This window comes from Nomascus leucogenys, chromosome 9 (genome assembly GCF_006542625.1).
Source record: "Nomascus leucogenys isolate Asia chromosome 9, Asia_NLE_v1, whole genome shotgun sequence".
NCBI lineage: Eukaryota > Metazoa > Chordata > Mammalia > Primates > Hylobatidae > Nomascus > Nomascus leucogenys.
The window spans coordinates 52,484,366-52,503,216 of record NC_044389.1 but is presented as its reverse complement, the minus strand read 5'-3'; the positions used below and the strand labels follow the sequence as shown (position 1 = coordinate 52,503,216).

The following is an 18,851-nucleotide window of genomic DNA, read 5'->3' as shown; positions in this document are numbered from 1 at the left end:
CATGCACAAACACACACAAAACCAATTTTTATTTCTGTTATGGCCAAAATTGTTAGAAGACATTCTTATAAGATACAGAGAAGCAACAAGTTTGATCCACTAACCCTTCATGTTCTTTCCCTTTGCATTTCTCAGACCCTTTGAAGCTTGCAGAGAGCTTAGAATCTAAACAACCTGTGCCCCTGCTGTCTTATGGCCACCACCCTGAACCACTTCCTGGCTTCCTGGCTTTGCTAGCTGTTGAAACAGTGGAACTTGCCTCATGTGTGTGTATGTATGTGTGTGTGATTGTGGGTGTGGATAGTTTAACCTTTTTATATCTTAGCTGCCTGTAAACTCAGTGATTGCTACGTTCAGATCAAACCTTGAACTTGGTTTTTTCTGGTGCCAGGAGCCTTCCTGGGCTCCCCATTCCCTGCCAGAATCACCACCGTTTCCCATGGTTATTCTACAGCAGCTTCACTGGCTGAAAATGAAAACTGAACAAAGGGATTAAATTGCGAGGTAAAATTTGCTTTTCAATTTCTTTCCTTGAAGTTTTGTCCTACCCCTGCAGAATATTGTGTGCCTTAGAACAATTTCTGTTTTGAACATATTCTATAATTAGAAAGTCTTTTGCATAATTCCAGTTTTCTTATAGGAAACTCTTGTTGTTTATGCTGTCTAAAATCTCTCAAGCTTTCAATGTTCAATTTTATTTTTCTACATTTAATGGAACTGAAGCATACAAGGAATGGAGGTCTTCTCATGAAACTGTAAGCCACTTAAGGAAAAAGAAATCTTTTTCAAGTTTTCGTTTCTCTGCTCCCATCTTTCATCCAGTCCCACTCACATGCATGCATGCACACATATGCACATACGCACACCTTTAAGGTGCGTTCCAGAATATAAAATATGTCATTTACCACATTTATTTAAGTAGCTGGATTTGATGTGTATCAGATAGAGCTCAACTTTGTCAGAGCATGACAAATGAAATAAATTGTTTTTTCTAATTGACAGAAAAATATAGTTTTAATGTTAAATGACTCAGTTTCTTCTAAAATAGGCATTGTTTTTTATTTTTCTCCTTTGTTCCATTAATATTTCTTAAAGCCAATTTTAGACATTTTAATTTTCAGCCTATGGCTCATCTTAAGTAGGAAGTCTTGAGATCCCATGTATAATTTACAACTACTTTAAATTGCCTGTTCCTTTCCAATAGGGTTTAAAATATTTTATGAACTAATTTTTAGATTTTAAAGTAAATGTCCTTCATAAATCATCTTTCAGCATATGTAGTTTAATTATATTAATTATTTGACATCTTCCAGTCCTCCCCTCCGTACTCTTCTCCCCATATTATTCAGAACTCATTTATCCACTGGTCATGACAAGGTAATGCTATTTCATGCCTAATACCCTGTAGCTTCCTGAATTGGACACACCCACTTCCCAGAGGTGACTAGCATATATTCACAATCAGCTGCCTTATTTTCATCTTCTTACTCATTCCATCCTTCTCCGGCAACAATTTTACAGCATGACAAGCCTGACCTTTTTGTCACAGGGGATTTTCATTGTCAAAGCAAAAATCCCTTCCAATCTGTAAATACTCTTGTTTGAATGAGATAAATCACGGACATTTTTGACTCTGGGTTGGGCCTACGGTAAATTTTCAGTATGATCACATGAACGGAGCTGGGCAAACTAAAGTCCATTCCTGGGTTGCCACTCCTTTTCTGTGTTTCTTTGGGCAGACGCTCTGAAGATCTGCTTCCTAATCTTATCCACAAAATGAAAGTAAGACTTATCATTTCAGGATAGGCAATGATTAGAGATCATATACACGAAGCACAATCAATACAATTTGTTTTAAAAGACCCTGAATTCATTTTGATAAATCATTTACTTACACCCTGTATCATTAGATAATTAAAGGTAGTTTAAAGTCATTTTCTCAAGTTTTAAGTGCAAACAAATTAGTTGAGGATCTTACTGAAATGTAGATTCTGATTCTGGGTTGAAGCCTGAGATTCCACACTTCTAACAAGCTCTCTGATAAGGCCAATAACACATGGGGCTTGTACATGGACTGTAATTTGAATAGAAATTGTAAATCAATTTATGCATATAAAAGAATAGTACAAATTAAATTAAGATGAATAAATAAAGAAAAGGCAAAGGATGAACCAAGACATGAAATGGAACCAGAAATGATGCTATAAATATATGATATAAGCTACTTGCTACATGGGGAATCAATTTGTCTATATAATTTTAGCAGACAGTATGAAAAGGGTATTGGCTCCCTCAATATTCATTCACTTTTGCATAATATGTATGCAATTAGGTAGAAGGAATACTCCTAGGAGCATCACCCTTTTTGTTCTACTCAGACTTCAACTAATTGGATGAAGATCACCCACTTAGGTAGGACAATCACTCAGTCTACCAATTTAATTATTAATCTAGTCCTAAAACACCAATACAGAAACACTCTGAATAGTGTTTGGCCAAATGTCTGGGGACTCCTTGGCACAGTCAGGTTGACACAGAAATTTATCAATGACAGCTTCTAATCAAGAAGAAGTAACAGGAACACCAAGCATCCAATAAAAAATTATCAGACATGTAAACAAGGAGAAAAAGCCTTCCATAATGAGAAAAAAAATCAATCAATTGAAAACAACATAGAATTATACAGATGTTACTGTTAACAAAGAAAAAAATTCATTATAACCGTATTTAGTATGCTTAAAAAGTTGAGAACAAAAAATATAAACATATTGAAATTGAACAGCCAGAGATTAAAAATACAAAGCCCGAGATAAAAATACACTGGATAGGAGCAAAGACAGATTAAACATTGCAGAGGAAAACGTTAGTAATTACAAAGACATAGCAATAGAGAATATCCCAAATGAAATACACACAGAGAAAAGCTTTTTAAAAAACTAAATAGATAATCTCTCAGCTGTGGGCAACTTCATATGGCCTAATATACATGTAATTATAGTCTCATAAGGAGAGAGAGAGAAAAAAAATATTTGAAGAAATAATGGCTGAAAATTTTCCTAATTTGATGGAAACTGTAAACTCACAATTTCAAGAAGCTCAGTAAAGCTAAAATGTATACGTGCATGCACCCACACACGAAAATAACGACACCTAGGAACATTATAATCCACTTGCTCAAAATGAGTGATAAAGAAAGAAATCTTAGAAGCACACAAAGAAAAAAGATGAATTACCAACTGAAAATCAAAGGTCAGAATGACAGCAAATTTTCTGTAAGGAAAAATGAGGTATAGCTGAAGTCTTAATAATGAGCAGTGGATTTATTTTGCCTTAAGTCAGATTGTTCAGATTGTTTTTGCCATATTTCTGTGAAACATACTTTTTTTTTTTCTTTTTTCTTTTTTTTTTTTGAGACGGAGTCTCGCTCTGTCGCCCAGGCTGGAGTGCAGTGGCGCGATCTGGGTTCACTGCAAGCTCCGCCTCCCGGGTTCACGCCATTCTCCTGCCTCAGCCTCTCCGAGTAGCTGGGACTACAGGCGCCCGCCGCCACGCCCGGCTAATTTTTTGTATTTTTAGTAGAGACGGGGTTTCACCATGTTAGCCAGGATGGTCTCGATCTCCTGACCTCGTGATCCGCCCGCCTCGGCCTCCCAAAGTGCTGGGATTACAAGCGTGAGCCACCGCGCCCGGCCGAAACATGCTTTTTTAATTCAAAGAGAGATACGCAGTTTCATTTCTTTGCAAAACTTCCACTAGAGACCTTTGTCCTGCTTGTCACGGAGCCAGTTATTGCTCTTGCAATCTACTGCACCTAATGCCCACAAAATATGCCCTTTGTACTTAGATCTCCATGTGCCCAGAATGTTAAAGGCCAATTTTACTTTGTGACAAATTGCAGTGTCTTAAGACCAACATTACTTACTCAGATTCTGATTTTTATTCTCTATATTTCTCCAGAACGACTGTCAATCTATTATATATTTGTACAATCTGGTATTAAAATGCTTTCCCCAAAAGATATTCTGCGAAAAGATCTGAAGTTGGTCCATGGTTATCCCATTACCTGTGCTTTTGTGAGCAACTGGGAAAAAATTGAACGGTTCCATAGCAGACCAGATGACATTGTGATAGCCACTTATCCTAAATCAGGTGAGTTCTGTGGCCTGACAAACTCAAGTCCGACCTCAATTTTTGTTTCCTGGAAATCAACTTGTCCATAAAATCATTATCATTGTAAATAAAGTTAATATTCATTTTGTGCAGCCATCTGTTTTAGTATATTAAAATTGGCATTTGGGGCATAGAAAGGGGAATTAAGTTTGTAATAGAATGTGTTAAGATGGTAGTGTTTCCAATAAATTCTTCTCCCTCTCCCGTGCAATTTGGGTAATTATTTTGAAAATGTTGCCTTTTGTCACAGGTACTACTTGGGTTAGTGAAATTATAGACATGATTCTAAATGATGGAGATATTGAAAAATGTAAGCGAGGTTTTATTACTGAAAAAGTTCCAATGTTGGAAATGACTCTCCCTGGATTAAAAACATCAGGTAAATTTAACCCACTTGGAATTATTATTTTGTAATATTATTTAGACAGCATATGCATTATTGTATGTGTGACTTTCACTGAAACTGGAGTAGATTTGGTAACATAAAATGGAAGCTGGCAAACAATATAAAACTGAAGAATATGAAGAAACTTTATTTTTGTCTGTTGTATATCCAGGTATGATAGCAAAGATGAAAGAGTCTTACTGTACAAAACAATTACAAATTTGATTGATAAAATAAACAATATTTTTATGTCTTATTGACTTTTATTTGGTAGAATTTGTCTGATTAGATCAGTAAGTTCCTAATTTAGGACATTGTTGTAATTAATAAATAAGAAGCAAATTTTCTTAAAACATAGAATTCACTAATACTATTAATTTTCCTTCCACAAAATATTTATGGAATGCTTGTAAAGAATTATTCACTGTGCTATGCTATAGAGATATAATGATTAGAAATTGTATATTGTATCACAAGGAGCTTACAGCAATATTTTGATGTTAAAAAGTAAATAACAATATGTCAATGTTAGTAGTCTTACATAGCCAAATAATAGGGTTCTGTGGAAGTCAACAATAGGAAAGCTTACTTTAAGTGGGTAATAAAGGAAAAAAAACTTAGACAAATTAAATTAAATGCGTTTAATTGAGCAAAGGACAATTCACAAATCAGGCAGCCTCTTGAGCCAAAATAGCCTCAGAGATTCCAGAACAGCTACATGGTTTAAGGAAGGAAGGAATGTGACATACAGAAAACAGAATTGAGATATAGAAACAGCTGGCTTAGTTAAAGTTTAGTGTTTTACTTATTTGAACACAGTCTGAAGAGTTGGCCACCTTTGATTGGCCAAAACTTGGTGATTAGCACAACAGTAGAATGTAATATGTTTACACATCCAGTTAGGTTACAATTCACTATGTATAGAGAAACCTTTAAGCCAAACTTAAAATATGTAAGATGACAGCTTTAGTCTAAACTTAATTTAACAAGGGGTATCTACTCCAAATTGAGATTAAAAAGTTGTACATACTTGGGGAAAGAATATCCCAGGATACAGTCCTGGAAAGCATATTCCAGGAAGATCTTGATACAGACTAAAATGATCCATGAACGAAGGAAAAAGTGGGATGCAAAACAATTGGAAATTAGGCTAGGATAGATCATGTAGGACTTGTAATTCTTAACATATTTTCTCATTTTATTCCAAGAACATTGAGGAAGATATTGAAGGGTTTTATGCAAAGAAAAATTATAGAGTTTTTGTTTTTTGTTGTTGTTTTAAATACAAAGACTCCACAGTTTGCTTGGTAGAGGTGGAATTGAAGATGCTAGATAAGACATATTTTTGACTTGTTGATAGACTGTAAAAGAAATATGAAGAAAATGAAAAAAATGAGTTTTATTTTTCATCAAGCAAGTGGACTATGGAACCATTTGCTTGCAAGGAAAAGTACTTGGAGAGGAACACATCTGGGTGTAGGGTTATTAATAATTCAGTTGTGAAACGTTAGCTTTGAGATGACATTGGATATTAAAATCAGTTAAAATTATAATTAATTAAAATGATGGTATTCGGAGCTTGTAAAAATATATTCATTAGGCAATGATCAGCATAATTGGACACTGGAATCAATGTGATTGCCCAGGGAAAGCCTGTGGAGCAATATGAGAAGAGAAGCACTGAGCTGTGAAAAACATCAACATGCAGAAATTAGGTAGACAAAGAGAGTCTAGCAAAGGAAACTGAAAAAAAATGAGCTAAGAGGGAAAGCAAGAGTATGGTGTTCTGTAAGTAAATGAGAGGGGTATTCAAGAAGTGAAGCTTGACTCTCAAATACTGCTGGAATCCTGGGAAACAAATAAGTAGTAGGATGGTGATAGACCTGTATGCCAATGTGAAGAGAAATATCCAAGTCCTCTTCTACAATGGAGGTGCCCCTCAGCAGGCTGAATGAACTAGTTACTTCCATAGGCAGAGACGGATCAACTGGCAGGATGTCAGTCCTTCTATGTCATTGCCAGAATTCAGAGAGCAAATGCCAATTTTTGTTTTGTTTTGTTTTAAAAATATATTCAATTTTTCAAAGTTACAAATCCCAGTTGTTTCCTAAGCCATTAAGTTCAGCTTAATCTGTCAAGGACTTAAAATGCAAACTGCAAAGATTCTTAAAACAAATGGTTATGACAAGATGTTCTTAAACATGACTATGTTATGGCTTGATGTTCTTAAACATGCCTATCCTTGGAAAGCTTGGAACTGAGGGATTATGCTGGGGCGAGGAACCCAAATGAGTTCAAGAGGGAGGCAAGACTTCAGAATCATAGAAAGTATGAAATGAAAAAGTGACAGAACCAAAGTAATCAGAGACATGGGAGTCAGGGATAACAGATGGAAGGCAGGATTGGGGATAGAGAGGGAGGCTATGCAGCATTGCCTGACAGTGAATGGCTGAAGTTCATCAGGTAGATGAGGGTAAACTGCAGCATTTAAATCTACTCTAGGCCGGGCGCAGTGGCTCACGCCTGTAATCCCAGCACTTTGGGAGGTCGAGGCCGGTGGATCACGAGGTCAGGAGATCGAGACCGTCCTGGCTAACACGGTGAAACCCTGACTCTACTAAAATATACAAAAAATTAGCCAGGCGTGGTGGCGGGCGTCGGTAGTCTCAGCTACTCGGGAGGCTGAGACAGGAGAATGGCGTGAACCCAGGAGGCGGAGCTTGCAGTGAGCTGAGATAGCGCCACTGCACTCCAGCCTGGGTGTAGTAGCGAGACTCCGTCTCAAACAAACAAACAAACAAACTCTAGAGCCTGAATGTGGATAATTTTGTTGTCTTTATACATTGCTAACACTCATACTTGTGGATATAAAGGGTTCATTAAAAGACTTACTTGGCAAAATGATTGCAAAATAGGGGAAATTGAGAAATCTTTCAGGGAAGCTGAATGCGGAACAAGGAACAACAGATGTGAGAAAAACTTCTTAAAAGAAACAGACATAAGTTCATGTAATGGGCATTAAGTAATAACGAGTTGTGGAAGATTACAATTTCTCATTTTTATATGCTGGGTAAAGTGACTGTAGCTGCTAGATCAGTAGAGGCATAGTAAAATCCCTGGTGGAGTTGTATAGTAATTTATGTTTACAGTCATTTATATTGGCAAATAAAATACAGGACAATTAATTAATTTCAAATTCAGATAAATAACCATTTTATTAAGTATATAAGTACTTTCCAAATGTTGTAAGGGAAATATTCTTGCTAAAAACAACCTGCTATTTATCTGATAATTCAAATTTAACTTGGATTTTCACATTTTTTAATTTCCTGTCTGCCAAACCTGTGTCTACTGACATTAAATAGTCTTCTTCATATTAACCATGTGCTAGTCACTTTTCTCTATGGACATTTATTTATGAACAAAACAAGTAACATCTCTGTTCTTATGAAATCTCCATTTTAGTATAAGTTTAGGAGTGAGGTTGGGGAAGGGACATGGGGACATGCAGTAAACAAACAAGTAAATAAACTATGAAGTCAAAATGTGTTTTATAGAACATTAAAAGAAAAATGTAAGAGGCTGAATGACTTCTTAGCATATGCAGTGAATTACTGTGAACATTTAAAACAAAGTATTGTTTTCAATGAGTGAGTCAGATGCACTTTTGTGTGGGTTTGCCTTTCTATTCAGAGATGGCAAGATTATGTAAGATTATCAGGTATTCTAGAGTTTAGACTGTATATAAGTAATACTGTGGAACAAAAAAGAATGCATAAGAAGTTTATGTATCATCTATCTTAAGACCTTAATTTGAAACCAAGTTCTACCACATATTCGTTGTATGACTTTAGAGACTTAAGCTAATATCTAAAGATTACACATTTTTACTGTCCATACATACATGGAGAGACATATGACACATATAGGATATAATGAAAATATAGATACAACAGCTGATATGATATACAAAGTTAACATCATCTATGCTACAGTACCTGATATACAACACAATAGCCAGTTTTAGACTTACTAGTTGTTGATATCTCTTTGGCATGAAGAAAACATTTAAATAGTCATTTACAGCAACGCACAGGTACAATAAAACTCCAAATTATTAGAGAGGGTATTATTATCTCTCATTTTGGAGATGGAGAAAGTGAAGTACAGAGATTCTGAGATACTTTCAAAGTGTCTCACAATGCTTAAGTGATAGAGTCAGCATTTGAACTCAGGGTGACTAACCTCAGAATGTGTATCCTTGAATGTTACACAATACTGACTCTAGTAATGTGGTGAAATGCCTGTGATTGGTTCAGAATTTATCTGCATTACATAATGCTCAAAAATGTCTTGAAAAACTGATTGGCAAAATAAGGAAACGTAGCCTTTCTGGAGACTCTAATATTTCCCTATACTTAACTAAATTTCTCAGGTATAGAACAATTAGAGAAGAATCCATCACCCCGGATTGTGAAAACCCATCTACCAACTGATCTTCTTCCTAAATCTTTCTGGGAAAACAATTGCAAGGTATATTCCAGACTCCAAGTCAGTTTTTTGGTATGGCCCTATCCCTTTACCCACTCACATAGTTTATTTTTTAAAATATTTTTGTTTCTTTAACCATATACTTGCAACAATCTATACTATACCCACTCATATTGTATGTAAATCTTCAAAAGTCATTTACTTGTGACCATGAAAACTGAGCTACATTGAAATATGTCAGTTAAAAATTAAGTTTTAGTCTGAGTTTATATACTCAAGTTTTCCAAACTTGAGCAGCAACAGAATCCAAACCTCAGCACAATATTGCTACTTTTTTTCCCAACTCTCCCTAGATCTTCAGGCCTTCTGTAAAAACTGAACTTGAGGACGTCAGTCCTTATTTGAAGATTTGGTATAATTCTTTGGTGTAACATTTATCCCTGCTTATCTGCTTTTGGAGAAATTTTATATTTCAAATTCTATTTCTTTAATATCTACAGTGCTATGTAGATGATGTGTTTTTTTCTTATCTGACTTTTGACAATATGTGATGTGTGAGAAACTTTTCTAAGTTGTTGACTTTACGAATGAAAAGTTGTTCATATTATACTCATTATTATTTTAATGGCTGCTGGATTTGTTCTGATACCCTGTTTTGTTCCTGATCTCAGTTATTTGTGCCTTCTCCTTCTTTTCTTTGTCACTCTCAAGTATATTAATTTTATTGATATTGTTAAAGCTAGTTTTTTGTTTTGTCAATTATTTCTGTTGTTTATCTGCTTTTAGTATCATAGATTTCTGCTTTTTTTCTCTATTGTTTCTCTCCATCTACTTGCTTTGGGTTTATTCTACTCTCCTTTTTCTAATCTCTTTAAGTAGGAACTGAGATTATTGATTTGTTTCTTTCCTATATTCTAAAATAAGCATTTAGTGTTGTAAATATTTTTCCTCAGTAAAGCTTTAGTTGCATCCCACACATTTTGATATGTCATGCTTTCAATTGCACTCAAATGCAAAATTGTTATGCTTTCAATTGCACTCAATGCTATGCACATTTTTATTTTATCTGAAATTTCCTCATTTACTGCAAGATTTTGAAGTGTATGATTTAATTTCTAAGTGTTCGAGGATTTTCATGTTTTCATTCTGTTATTGATTTCTAATTTTATTCCATTTTAGTCAAAGATCATACTCTACATAATTGCAATTCTTTTAAATTTCTTATGATTCATCTTGTTCTATCTTGTTAAATGTTTTCTGAGCTCTTGAGCAGGTTGTGTATTCTTCTTTGTAGGTGGATGTATTCTCTATATTTTTATTACATCCTCTTGACCAATAATGTTGTTCAGTTCTTTTATATCCTTCCTTGTTCTTTGTCTAGCAGTTCTATCAATTGCCTGAGAGTGGATTGTAAACATGCTCAACTATAACTACTGATTTGTCTATTCTTACTTCAGCTTTACTGGTTTTCATTTCATGTATTTGGAAGTTCTGCTGTTTGCTGTTTGGAATTCAGAATTGCTTTATCTTCTTAACAGATTAGTCCTTTTATCATTATGTAATGTCCCTTGAAATTGTTTTTCCACTGAACTCTATCTTGTCTTGTATTGATATAGTGACTCCTAGTTTTTACTGATTAATGTTTGCATTACATATTTTTTTTGCTACCCTTTTACTCTCAACGTATCACTGTCATTTTGTTTGAAGTGTGTCTTTTGAACAGCATACAGCTAAGTTCTGTTTTTGTACACTCTGCCAATTTTTGTCTTTAGATTCATGTATGTATATTATACACATTTAAAGTAGTTATGGGATAGAGCCAAGATGGTTGACTAGATGAATTCTGGAAGAGCTTCTCCCACTGAAAAAGACCAGAATATCAAGCAGACTGGCATACTCCAAAAAGATCTTTGGATAAAAGGCATTAAGAATGAATAGAGGGAGAATGCAGAACCTGCAGCTAAAAGGGGAGGAAGCTAGGAATCCTGCATAGGTTTGCTGAGCACCATGACTCATTCCTCGCCTTGCACAGCTCCTAGAGAAGGAGTGAGTGAAACAGACATGGAACAGCCCACTCTTACCATGGACCTCCAGGATCCTAGCTGCAGGAGACTCCAGGACGCCCAGAGACATTTTAGTTGGCAGGGAGAACTTCCCAGAGAATTGGCAGAGACAGTACTCTACTCTGTGTGGAGTCCAGAGGGTTTGGTGCAGGAATAGCTGCAGTGGGACATGGCCATAGATGCCCATCCCCCAAGGCTCTCCATATTTCTTTAGGTGGCTTTAGCTTTTGTTAGCTCCCAGGTCTGCAGAAAGCAGGCCTGCCTTGCACATGGGCCAGGGCCAGTCTGATCTGACCACTCCTCTCTGTGCTGGCTTCTACTAGGGCCCCTGCATAGCCACACTTGCTTAGGGCACAGCCTCAGCTGCTCTGCTGAAGCACTTGCCAGCAGCCACTGTCATAGTTCTGCAGCCAGCAGCCCTTAACTTCCAGTTTTTCACCCAGTTTTTTGCTTTTGCATATGGATCCCTACTGGTGCAGATTCACTTTCAGTCTTCTCCCACCAGTGTACAGTAACCTGCAGCCTACCCCTGCTACCCTGTGATCAAGTGTTTGCCCGTGACTGCTCCATCACTACATAAGTGCCTCTGGCTCCCTGCTTCCCTGTTGAATTACACTCTCTCATGTCATCTCCAATGCCCCACTGAAGCACTTTTGCCAGCATCCCTGATTGGAATGTTGTTGCCAGTAGACTGGGAACACATCAGTACCTCTGGTAGAGCAGGTGCTTGACCTCAAGGAGGGAGAGAACAAAACAAAGGTTCTCGTTCTATCCCCCTAGAGACAGAGCACATAGCCCTGGAGTGCTGAATTAAGCCTTGGTCCCCTAAAAGCATCCAAAAAGGAAAACAATCTAATAAACCCAAATTTACACTATAGTCAAAACCTCAAGGGCAACAAAGAATATAAAAGCAAGAAGCACCATCCAAAGAAAAGGAATTTCAAAGATTAAAGAAACATTAGCTGTCACAGATGAGAAAGAAACAGTTCAAGAATTCTGGCAACTCTAAAAGCCACAGTGTCTTTTTGCCTGCAAATGACCTAACTAGCTTTCCAGCAATGGTTCTTAACCAGATTGAAATTGTTGAAATGACAGACATATAATTCAGAACCTAGATGTCAAGGAAACTCAATGAAATATAGAAAAAGGTTGAAACCCAATCCAAGGAAAACAGTAAAACTGATAACGAGCAGAAAGAAAACATAGACACATTGAGAAAGAACAAAACTACACTTCTGGAAATAAAAAATGCACTAAAGGAATTTCATAATATAATGGGAAACATTAATAATAGAATAGACCAAGCTGAGAAAAGAATATCAGAGATGGAAGACTGTTCCTTTGAATCAACACAGGCAGACAAAAATTTTAAAAAGGATATAAAAAATGAACAAAACCTCCAAGAAATATGGGATTATATAGACACCAAACTTGTGACTCACTGGAATTTCTAAAAGAGATAGAGAGAGGCAATTAACTTGGAAAACATATCTGAGGATATTGTCAATAAAAATTTTCTCAACCTTGATGGAGAAGTCAACATGCAAATTCAGAAAATTCAGAGAACCCCAAAAAGATATTACATAAGACAGCAATTCCCAAAATATAGAGTGAAAGAGGATCGCCAAGGTCAATGTGAAATAAGAAATCTTAAAGACAGCTAGCGAAAAGGGCAGGCCATGTACAAAGGAAACCTCACCAGGCTAGCAGTGGACTATTCAGCAGAAATCTTACAAGTCAGAAGAGATTGAGGGCCCATATTCTGTACTCCTAAAGAAAGGAAATTCCAACCAAGAATGTCATATCCAGTCAAATTGCTTCATAAGTGATGAACAAATAAAATCCCTTCCAGAAAAGGAAATACTAAAGGAATTCATTCTCATCAGACTTGCCTTCCTAGAGGTCCTTAAGGGAGTGCTAAACATGGAAACAAAAGACATACCAGCTACCACAAAAACATACCTAAATACACGGAACATTAACACTGCAAATCAATTACATAATCAAGTCCACATAATAACCATCTAACAGCACAATTACAGGATCAAATCTTCACATATGAATTTTGATCTGGAATACAAATCGGCTAAATGAGCAACTTAAAAGGCACAGACTGGTAAGTTGGATAAAGAAGCAAGACCCAACTCTGCTGCCTTCAAACTTCAAGAGACTCATCTCACGTGCAACAACACCCATAGTCTCAAAGTAAAGGGATGGAGAAATATATATCAAGCAAATAGCAACAACAACAACAAAGCAGGAGTTGCTATTTTTTTCAGACAAAAGAGACTTTAAACCAACAATCAAAAGGACAAAGAATAATATTATACAATGATAAAAGGTTCAATTCAACAAGAAGTAACTATTCTAAATACATATGCACCCAACTTTAGAGCATCTAAATTCATAAAACAAGTTCTTATAGACCTACAAAGATACTTACATAACCACATAATATTAGTGAAAGACTTCAACACCACACTGACAGTGTCAGATCATCAAGGGAAGACACTCAGGACTTAAACTCGACACTTGACTAAATGTACCTAACAGACATCTACCCAACAACAGAATATACATTCTTCTCATCTGCAGACGGCACATATTGTATGATTGGCCACATGCATTACTCAGCCATAAAGCAATTCTCAATAAATACAAGAAAACCAAAATCATACCAACCATACTTTCGGGCCACAGCATAACAGAAATATAAATTAATGCCCAAAAGCCCTATCGAAACCCTACAATTACACAGAAGTTAAATGACCTGCCCCTGAAACAGTGTAAATAATGAAATTAAGGCAGAAAGTTTTTAAAAAGTCTTTGAAACAAACGAAAACAGAGATACAAAGACACAACATATCAGAATCTTTGAGACACAGCTAAAGCAGTACTAAGAAAGTTTACAGTGCTAAATACCTACACCAAGAAGTTAGAAAGGTCTCACATTAACAACCTAACATTGCACCTAGAGGAACCAGGAAAATAAGAGCAAACCAATACCAAAAGTAGCAGAAGAAAAGAAATAACCAAAATCAGAGCAGAACTGAATGAAATTGAGATGTGAAAATCCAGACAAAAAAATCAACAAAAAGAAAAGTTTGTTTTTTGAAAGAATAAATAAGATATACCACTAGCTAGATTCACAAAGAAAAAAGGAGAGAAAATCCAAATAAACACAAGGAAGAATAACCACCAACACCACAAAAATACAAGGAACCTGCAGAGACTGCTAGGAACACCTTTATGCATGCTGTCTAGAACACCTAGAAGGAAAGGGATACAGTTTTGGAAACATACAACCTCCTAATGATGGCAGCGGCGGGGAGTCTAGAGTGGCTGCTCCATCACATCGGCTGCAGTGGGGAGACATGGGTGGTGGTGGCAGGAGCGGCTGCAGGAACAGCAAAGGCGGCAGTGGGACCCCAGTGCCCCATGACCCCACAGCAGCCTACTGCACCACCCTTACCTTTGCATGGCCGGGCAGGACCCACTTCCAGGCCCAGAGCCTCCGCTGTGTCGGGTTCGTTTGTACGAAGTTGGCCAGGGCCGCTGCGCCTCAGCTGTGGGGAAACACAGAGAGGAGGCAGTCAGTCCCTACAGTCCACCCGTGGGACTCCCCCGAGAGCCTGCTGCCCTGGTATCACCCTACTACCACTATGAGGCCGCGCCGAGTCACCCGCCGATGGGGGAGCAGCGTGGTTAGACATGGAGGGAAGGGCATAGAGGGGTTCCAAGGCAGAGCTGGGCCAAGGGTGGTGGCCTGCTCACGAAGCCAGCGGGAGCAGGGAGCAGGCAGGAGCCCCACCCTCCTGGGCACAGCTGCAGCAGCCCGAGTAATGGCTGTGGACCCAGGGCTCCCTGTGCTTTTGGGGACCAGGAGCAGGCAGGAGCACTGCCTTCCTGGGAGCATCTGCAGCCACCCATGCGCAGCTGTTGACCCAGGCATTTCTGCAATCTAGGAGGCCAAGGAAGGCCCCCACTTTGTTCCCACAGGCTCAGAGGTGTCTGCTCCCACTATCTGGCCACTGCCTGCTCGTGGAACACACTCCAATCTTGGAGCATGGTTGACACCAAGCCCGGGTGCTGTCATAGCCCAGCTGGATGTGTGCACACTTGGGACAGCTCTGACACACCAGCCCCCTGCCATCTCGGTGCCCTCTGGACTTTGGGTACACAGGACACAGGAGGAAAGCCGAGGGGCTGCTGAGGGCAGGTCGAAGCTGGCCTGCTGGCAACCCTTGGCAGTAACAGCCTTGGTGCTATGAAGTGTGGCAGGTGGTAGACAGGCTCCTAGGCAGAAGGGGGTGGGTCCCAGGTGAAGCCCCACTTTCAAGCTGGGGAGGGCCTGAAGCCTGGGAGCTGGGCTGCTGGTCCTGTGGACCGTAATGGGAACTTGTGGTGCTTTTTCTGGGCCCACCCATGGCTGCCCATGTACCAGTGGGACTGCACTTCTTCCCCTCTGAGGCCCATAAAATGTCCTAGACTGCAACCAGAGGAGATGACGGGAGGACCAGCTACAGAGAGAAGCTACTCACCCCAGGGTACCCTCTTTGCTGAGGACTGAACACTCATCCGGAAACCCTGACTACCGTGCTCAATAAAGCTCCCCTTAATCTTGCTCACCCTCCATTTGTTTGTACACCTCAGTCTTCCTGGATGCAGGACAGGAACTTGAGACCGCCGAATGGCAGGGCTGAAAGAGCAGTAACACAAACAGGCCTGAGACACACACCTTGCTCACCACTTTGTGTGCGACAAGAAAGACCAAAGAGAGAAAGAGAGAAGAGCTGTGGTCCTTCAAGGAGCCCAGACTTAGGAGCTCCCTGAGCCAGGGCTGTGACACCCTCTTTAGGGCTCTGTGGCTCCTGGTGTCTCCAAGCTTCTGGGTGCCACTGCTTTCCCCGGTATCAGCTGTGGAGGTTGTTTATGGTGTGCCTGGTCCAGGTGCAGCCTTGCAGAGGGCTGGGGCCCTGAGGCTGGGGCCATGCTGATGCCTGGAGCTGCCCCCCCACAGCAGCTGGCAGGCAGGGCTCTGCACAATGGCCAGACTACAGGCTTGCTCACACACCCATTGCTGCTCCACACCTGGCTCGCCCTTGGCATGCATGAGATCCAGGCTGGGAGCATGAGCCAAGTGCAGCCTGCAAGGCTGAGTGATCGGAACGAGCCCAGAGGGCCAGAGCAAACCTGGACAGAGGCGCCACTGGCCACAGAGGTTTCTGGCTGGTGAAGCAAAACCCCAAGGATCTCATAACACTAGGATTGAAACCCCCATAAATTTAAATCATGAACAGACCAGTTGCCAGTCCTGAAAATGAAATAGTAATAACAAACCTACTAATCTATCAACCCCCTGGGCCAGATAGATTCACAGCTGAATTCTATCAGATGTACAAAAAAGAGCTAATACCAATCCTACTAAAATTATTTTAAAAAGTCAAGGAAGAAGGACTCCTCACAACTCATTCTATGAGGACATCATCATTCTCATACCAAAACCTGGAAGAGACACAACAAAAAAGAAAACTTCAGGCCAATATTCCTCATCGACATAGATGCTAAAATCCTCAACAAAATACTAGCAAACTGAATCCAGGAGCACATCAAAAATCTAATCCATCATAATCAAATATGCTTTATTCCTAGAATGCAAAGTTGGCTCAATACATGCAAATTAATAGGTGTGATTCACACAGAAAGTACTAAAAACAAAAACCATAAAATCTTTTCAATAAATTTAAAAAAAGGCTTTTGATAAAATTTAACATCCTTTCATATTAAAACCTTCAGTAAACTAGGTATTGAAGGACCATACCTCAAAATAATAAGAGCAGTCCATGACAAACCAACATGCTGAACAGGAAAAAGCTAAAAGCATTCCCCATGAGAACTGGAACAAAACAAGGATGCCCACTTTCACCACTCTTTCTCAAGATAGTTCAGGAAGATTTAACTGAAGCAATCAGACAAAAAAAGAGAAATAAAAGGCATTCAAATAGGAAAAGAGGAAGTCACATTATTTCTCTTCATAGTCACTATGATTCTTTAGCTAGAAAACTCCACAGTTTCTTCCCAAAAGCTGCTAAAATGATTAAACAATTTCAGCAAACTTTCAGGATACAAAATCAGTGTATAAAAATCAGTAGCATTTCTATACACCAATAATGTCCAAGCTGAGAGCCAAATCAAAACATAATCTCATTCACAATAGTCACAAAAAACATACTAGGAATATAGCTAATCAAAGAGGTAAAAGATCTCTACAATTAGAATTACAAAACATGGCTAAAACAAACCAGAGATGACAAAAATTAATGGAAGAAAAATTCATGCCCATGTATAGGAAGAATCAATATTGTTAAGATGACCATACTTCCCAAAGGAATTTACAGATTCAATGTTATTCCTATCAAATTACTAATTACATTCTTCACATAACTAGAAAAAAAGCCATTTTAAAATTCATTTGGAACAAAAAAAGAACGCAAATAGCTAAGGAAACCATAAGCAAAAAGAACAAAGCCAGCAGCATCACAATATCCAACTTTATACCACAAGGCTGCAGTAACCAAAACAGCATGGTACTGGTACAAAAACAGACACATATACCAATGGAACAGGTTAGAGATCCTAGAAATAAAGTTGCACACCTACCTACAACCTGCTGATCTTCAACAAAGTTGACAATAATAAGCAATGAAGAAATAACTCTATTCAATCAATGATGCTGTGATAAATGACTAGTGGTACGAAGAAAATTGAAACTGGAGCCCTTATTACCATATACAAAAAATAAACTGAAGATTGATTAAAGACTTGAATGTATTACCAAAAGCTATAAAAAACCAGAAGAAAATTTAGAAAATATCATTCTGGATATAGGCTTTGAGAAAGGTTTCATGATTAAGTCTCTAAAGGCAATTGCAACAAAAACCAAAATGTTGAAGTACGATCTAATTAAATTAAATAGTTCCTGCATAGAAAATGGGAGAAAATATTTACAAACCACACATCTGACAAAAATCTAATATACAGAATTATAAGGAACTTAAATCAATGAGCAGAAAACAACCCAATTAAAAACTGGCAAAAGACATGAACAGCACTTTTCAAAATAAGACAATTAAAACAGAATTACCATGAATCCCAGCAATCCCATTACTGACTAGTTACCTGAAGGAATATAAATTGTTCTACCAAGAAGACACATGTACTTGTATGTTCATCATAGCACTATTCACAATAGCAAAGGAATCAACCTAGATGCCTAATATGGTTTTGTTCTGTGTCTCAACCCAAATCTCACCTTGAATTGTAATAATCTTCATGTGTCAAGGACAGGACTAGGTGGAGGTAATTGAATCATTGGGTTGGTTTCCCTGTGCTGTTATCATGATAGTGAGTGAGTTCTCGCAAGACCTGACAGTTTCATAAGTGCCTCGAATTTCCCTTGCTAAAACCCCCTCTGTCCTGCCACCCTATAAAGAAGACACCTGCTTCTCCTTTGCCTTCCACCATGATTGTAAGTTTCCTGGGGCCTCACAAGCAATGGGAAACTGTAAGTCAACTAAACTTCTTTGCTTTATAAATTATCCATTCTCAGGCAGTTCTTTATAGCAGTGTGAGAACAAACTAATACACTAAATTGGTACTGAGGTAGTGGGGCGCTACTATTAAACATACCAGAAAATCTGGAAGTGACTTTGCAACTGGGTAATGGGCTGAGGTTGGAACAG

The 18,851-nt window shown here is 38.3% G+C and overlaps 1 protein-coding gene across 1 annotated transcript in view; it reads left to right on the top strand.

Annotated features, from left to right (window-relative positions):
* Nucleotides 1–250: 250 nt before the first annotated feature.
* SULT1B1 (sulfotransferase family 1B member 1) overlaps nucleotides 251–18,851 on the top strand; it is a 32,536-nt gene continuing 13,935 nt past the window's right edge. The window contains exons 1-4 of the mRNA XM_003265693.2: nucleotides 251–504; nucleotides 3,958–4,149; nucleotides 4,421–4,549; nucleotides 8,991–9,088. Of these exons, the coding sequence (XP_003265741.1) occupies nucleotides 4,002–4,149; nucleotides 4,421–4,549; nucleotides 8,991–9,088 (375 nt within the window). The 5' untranslated portion in view covers nucleotides 251–504; nucleotides 3,958–4,001. The remainder of the gene's footprint in view (nucleotides 505–3,957; nucleotides 4,150–4,420; nucleotides 4,550–8,990; nucleotides 9,089–18,851) is intronic.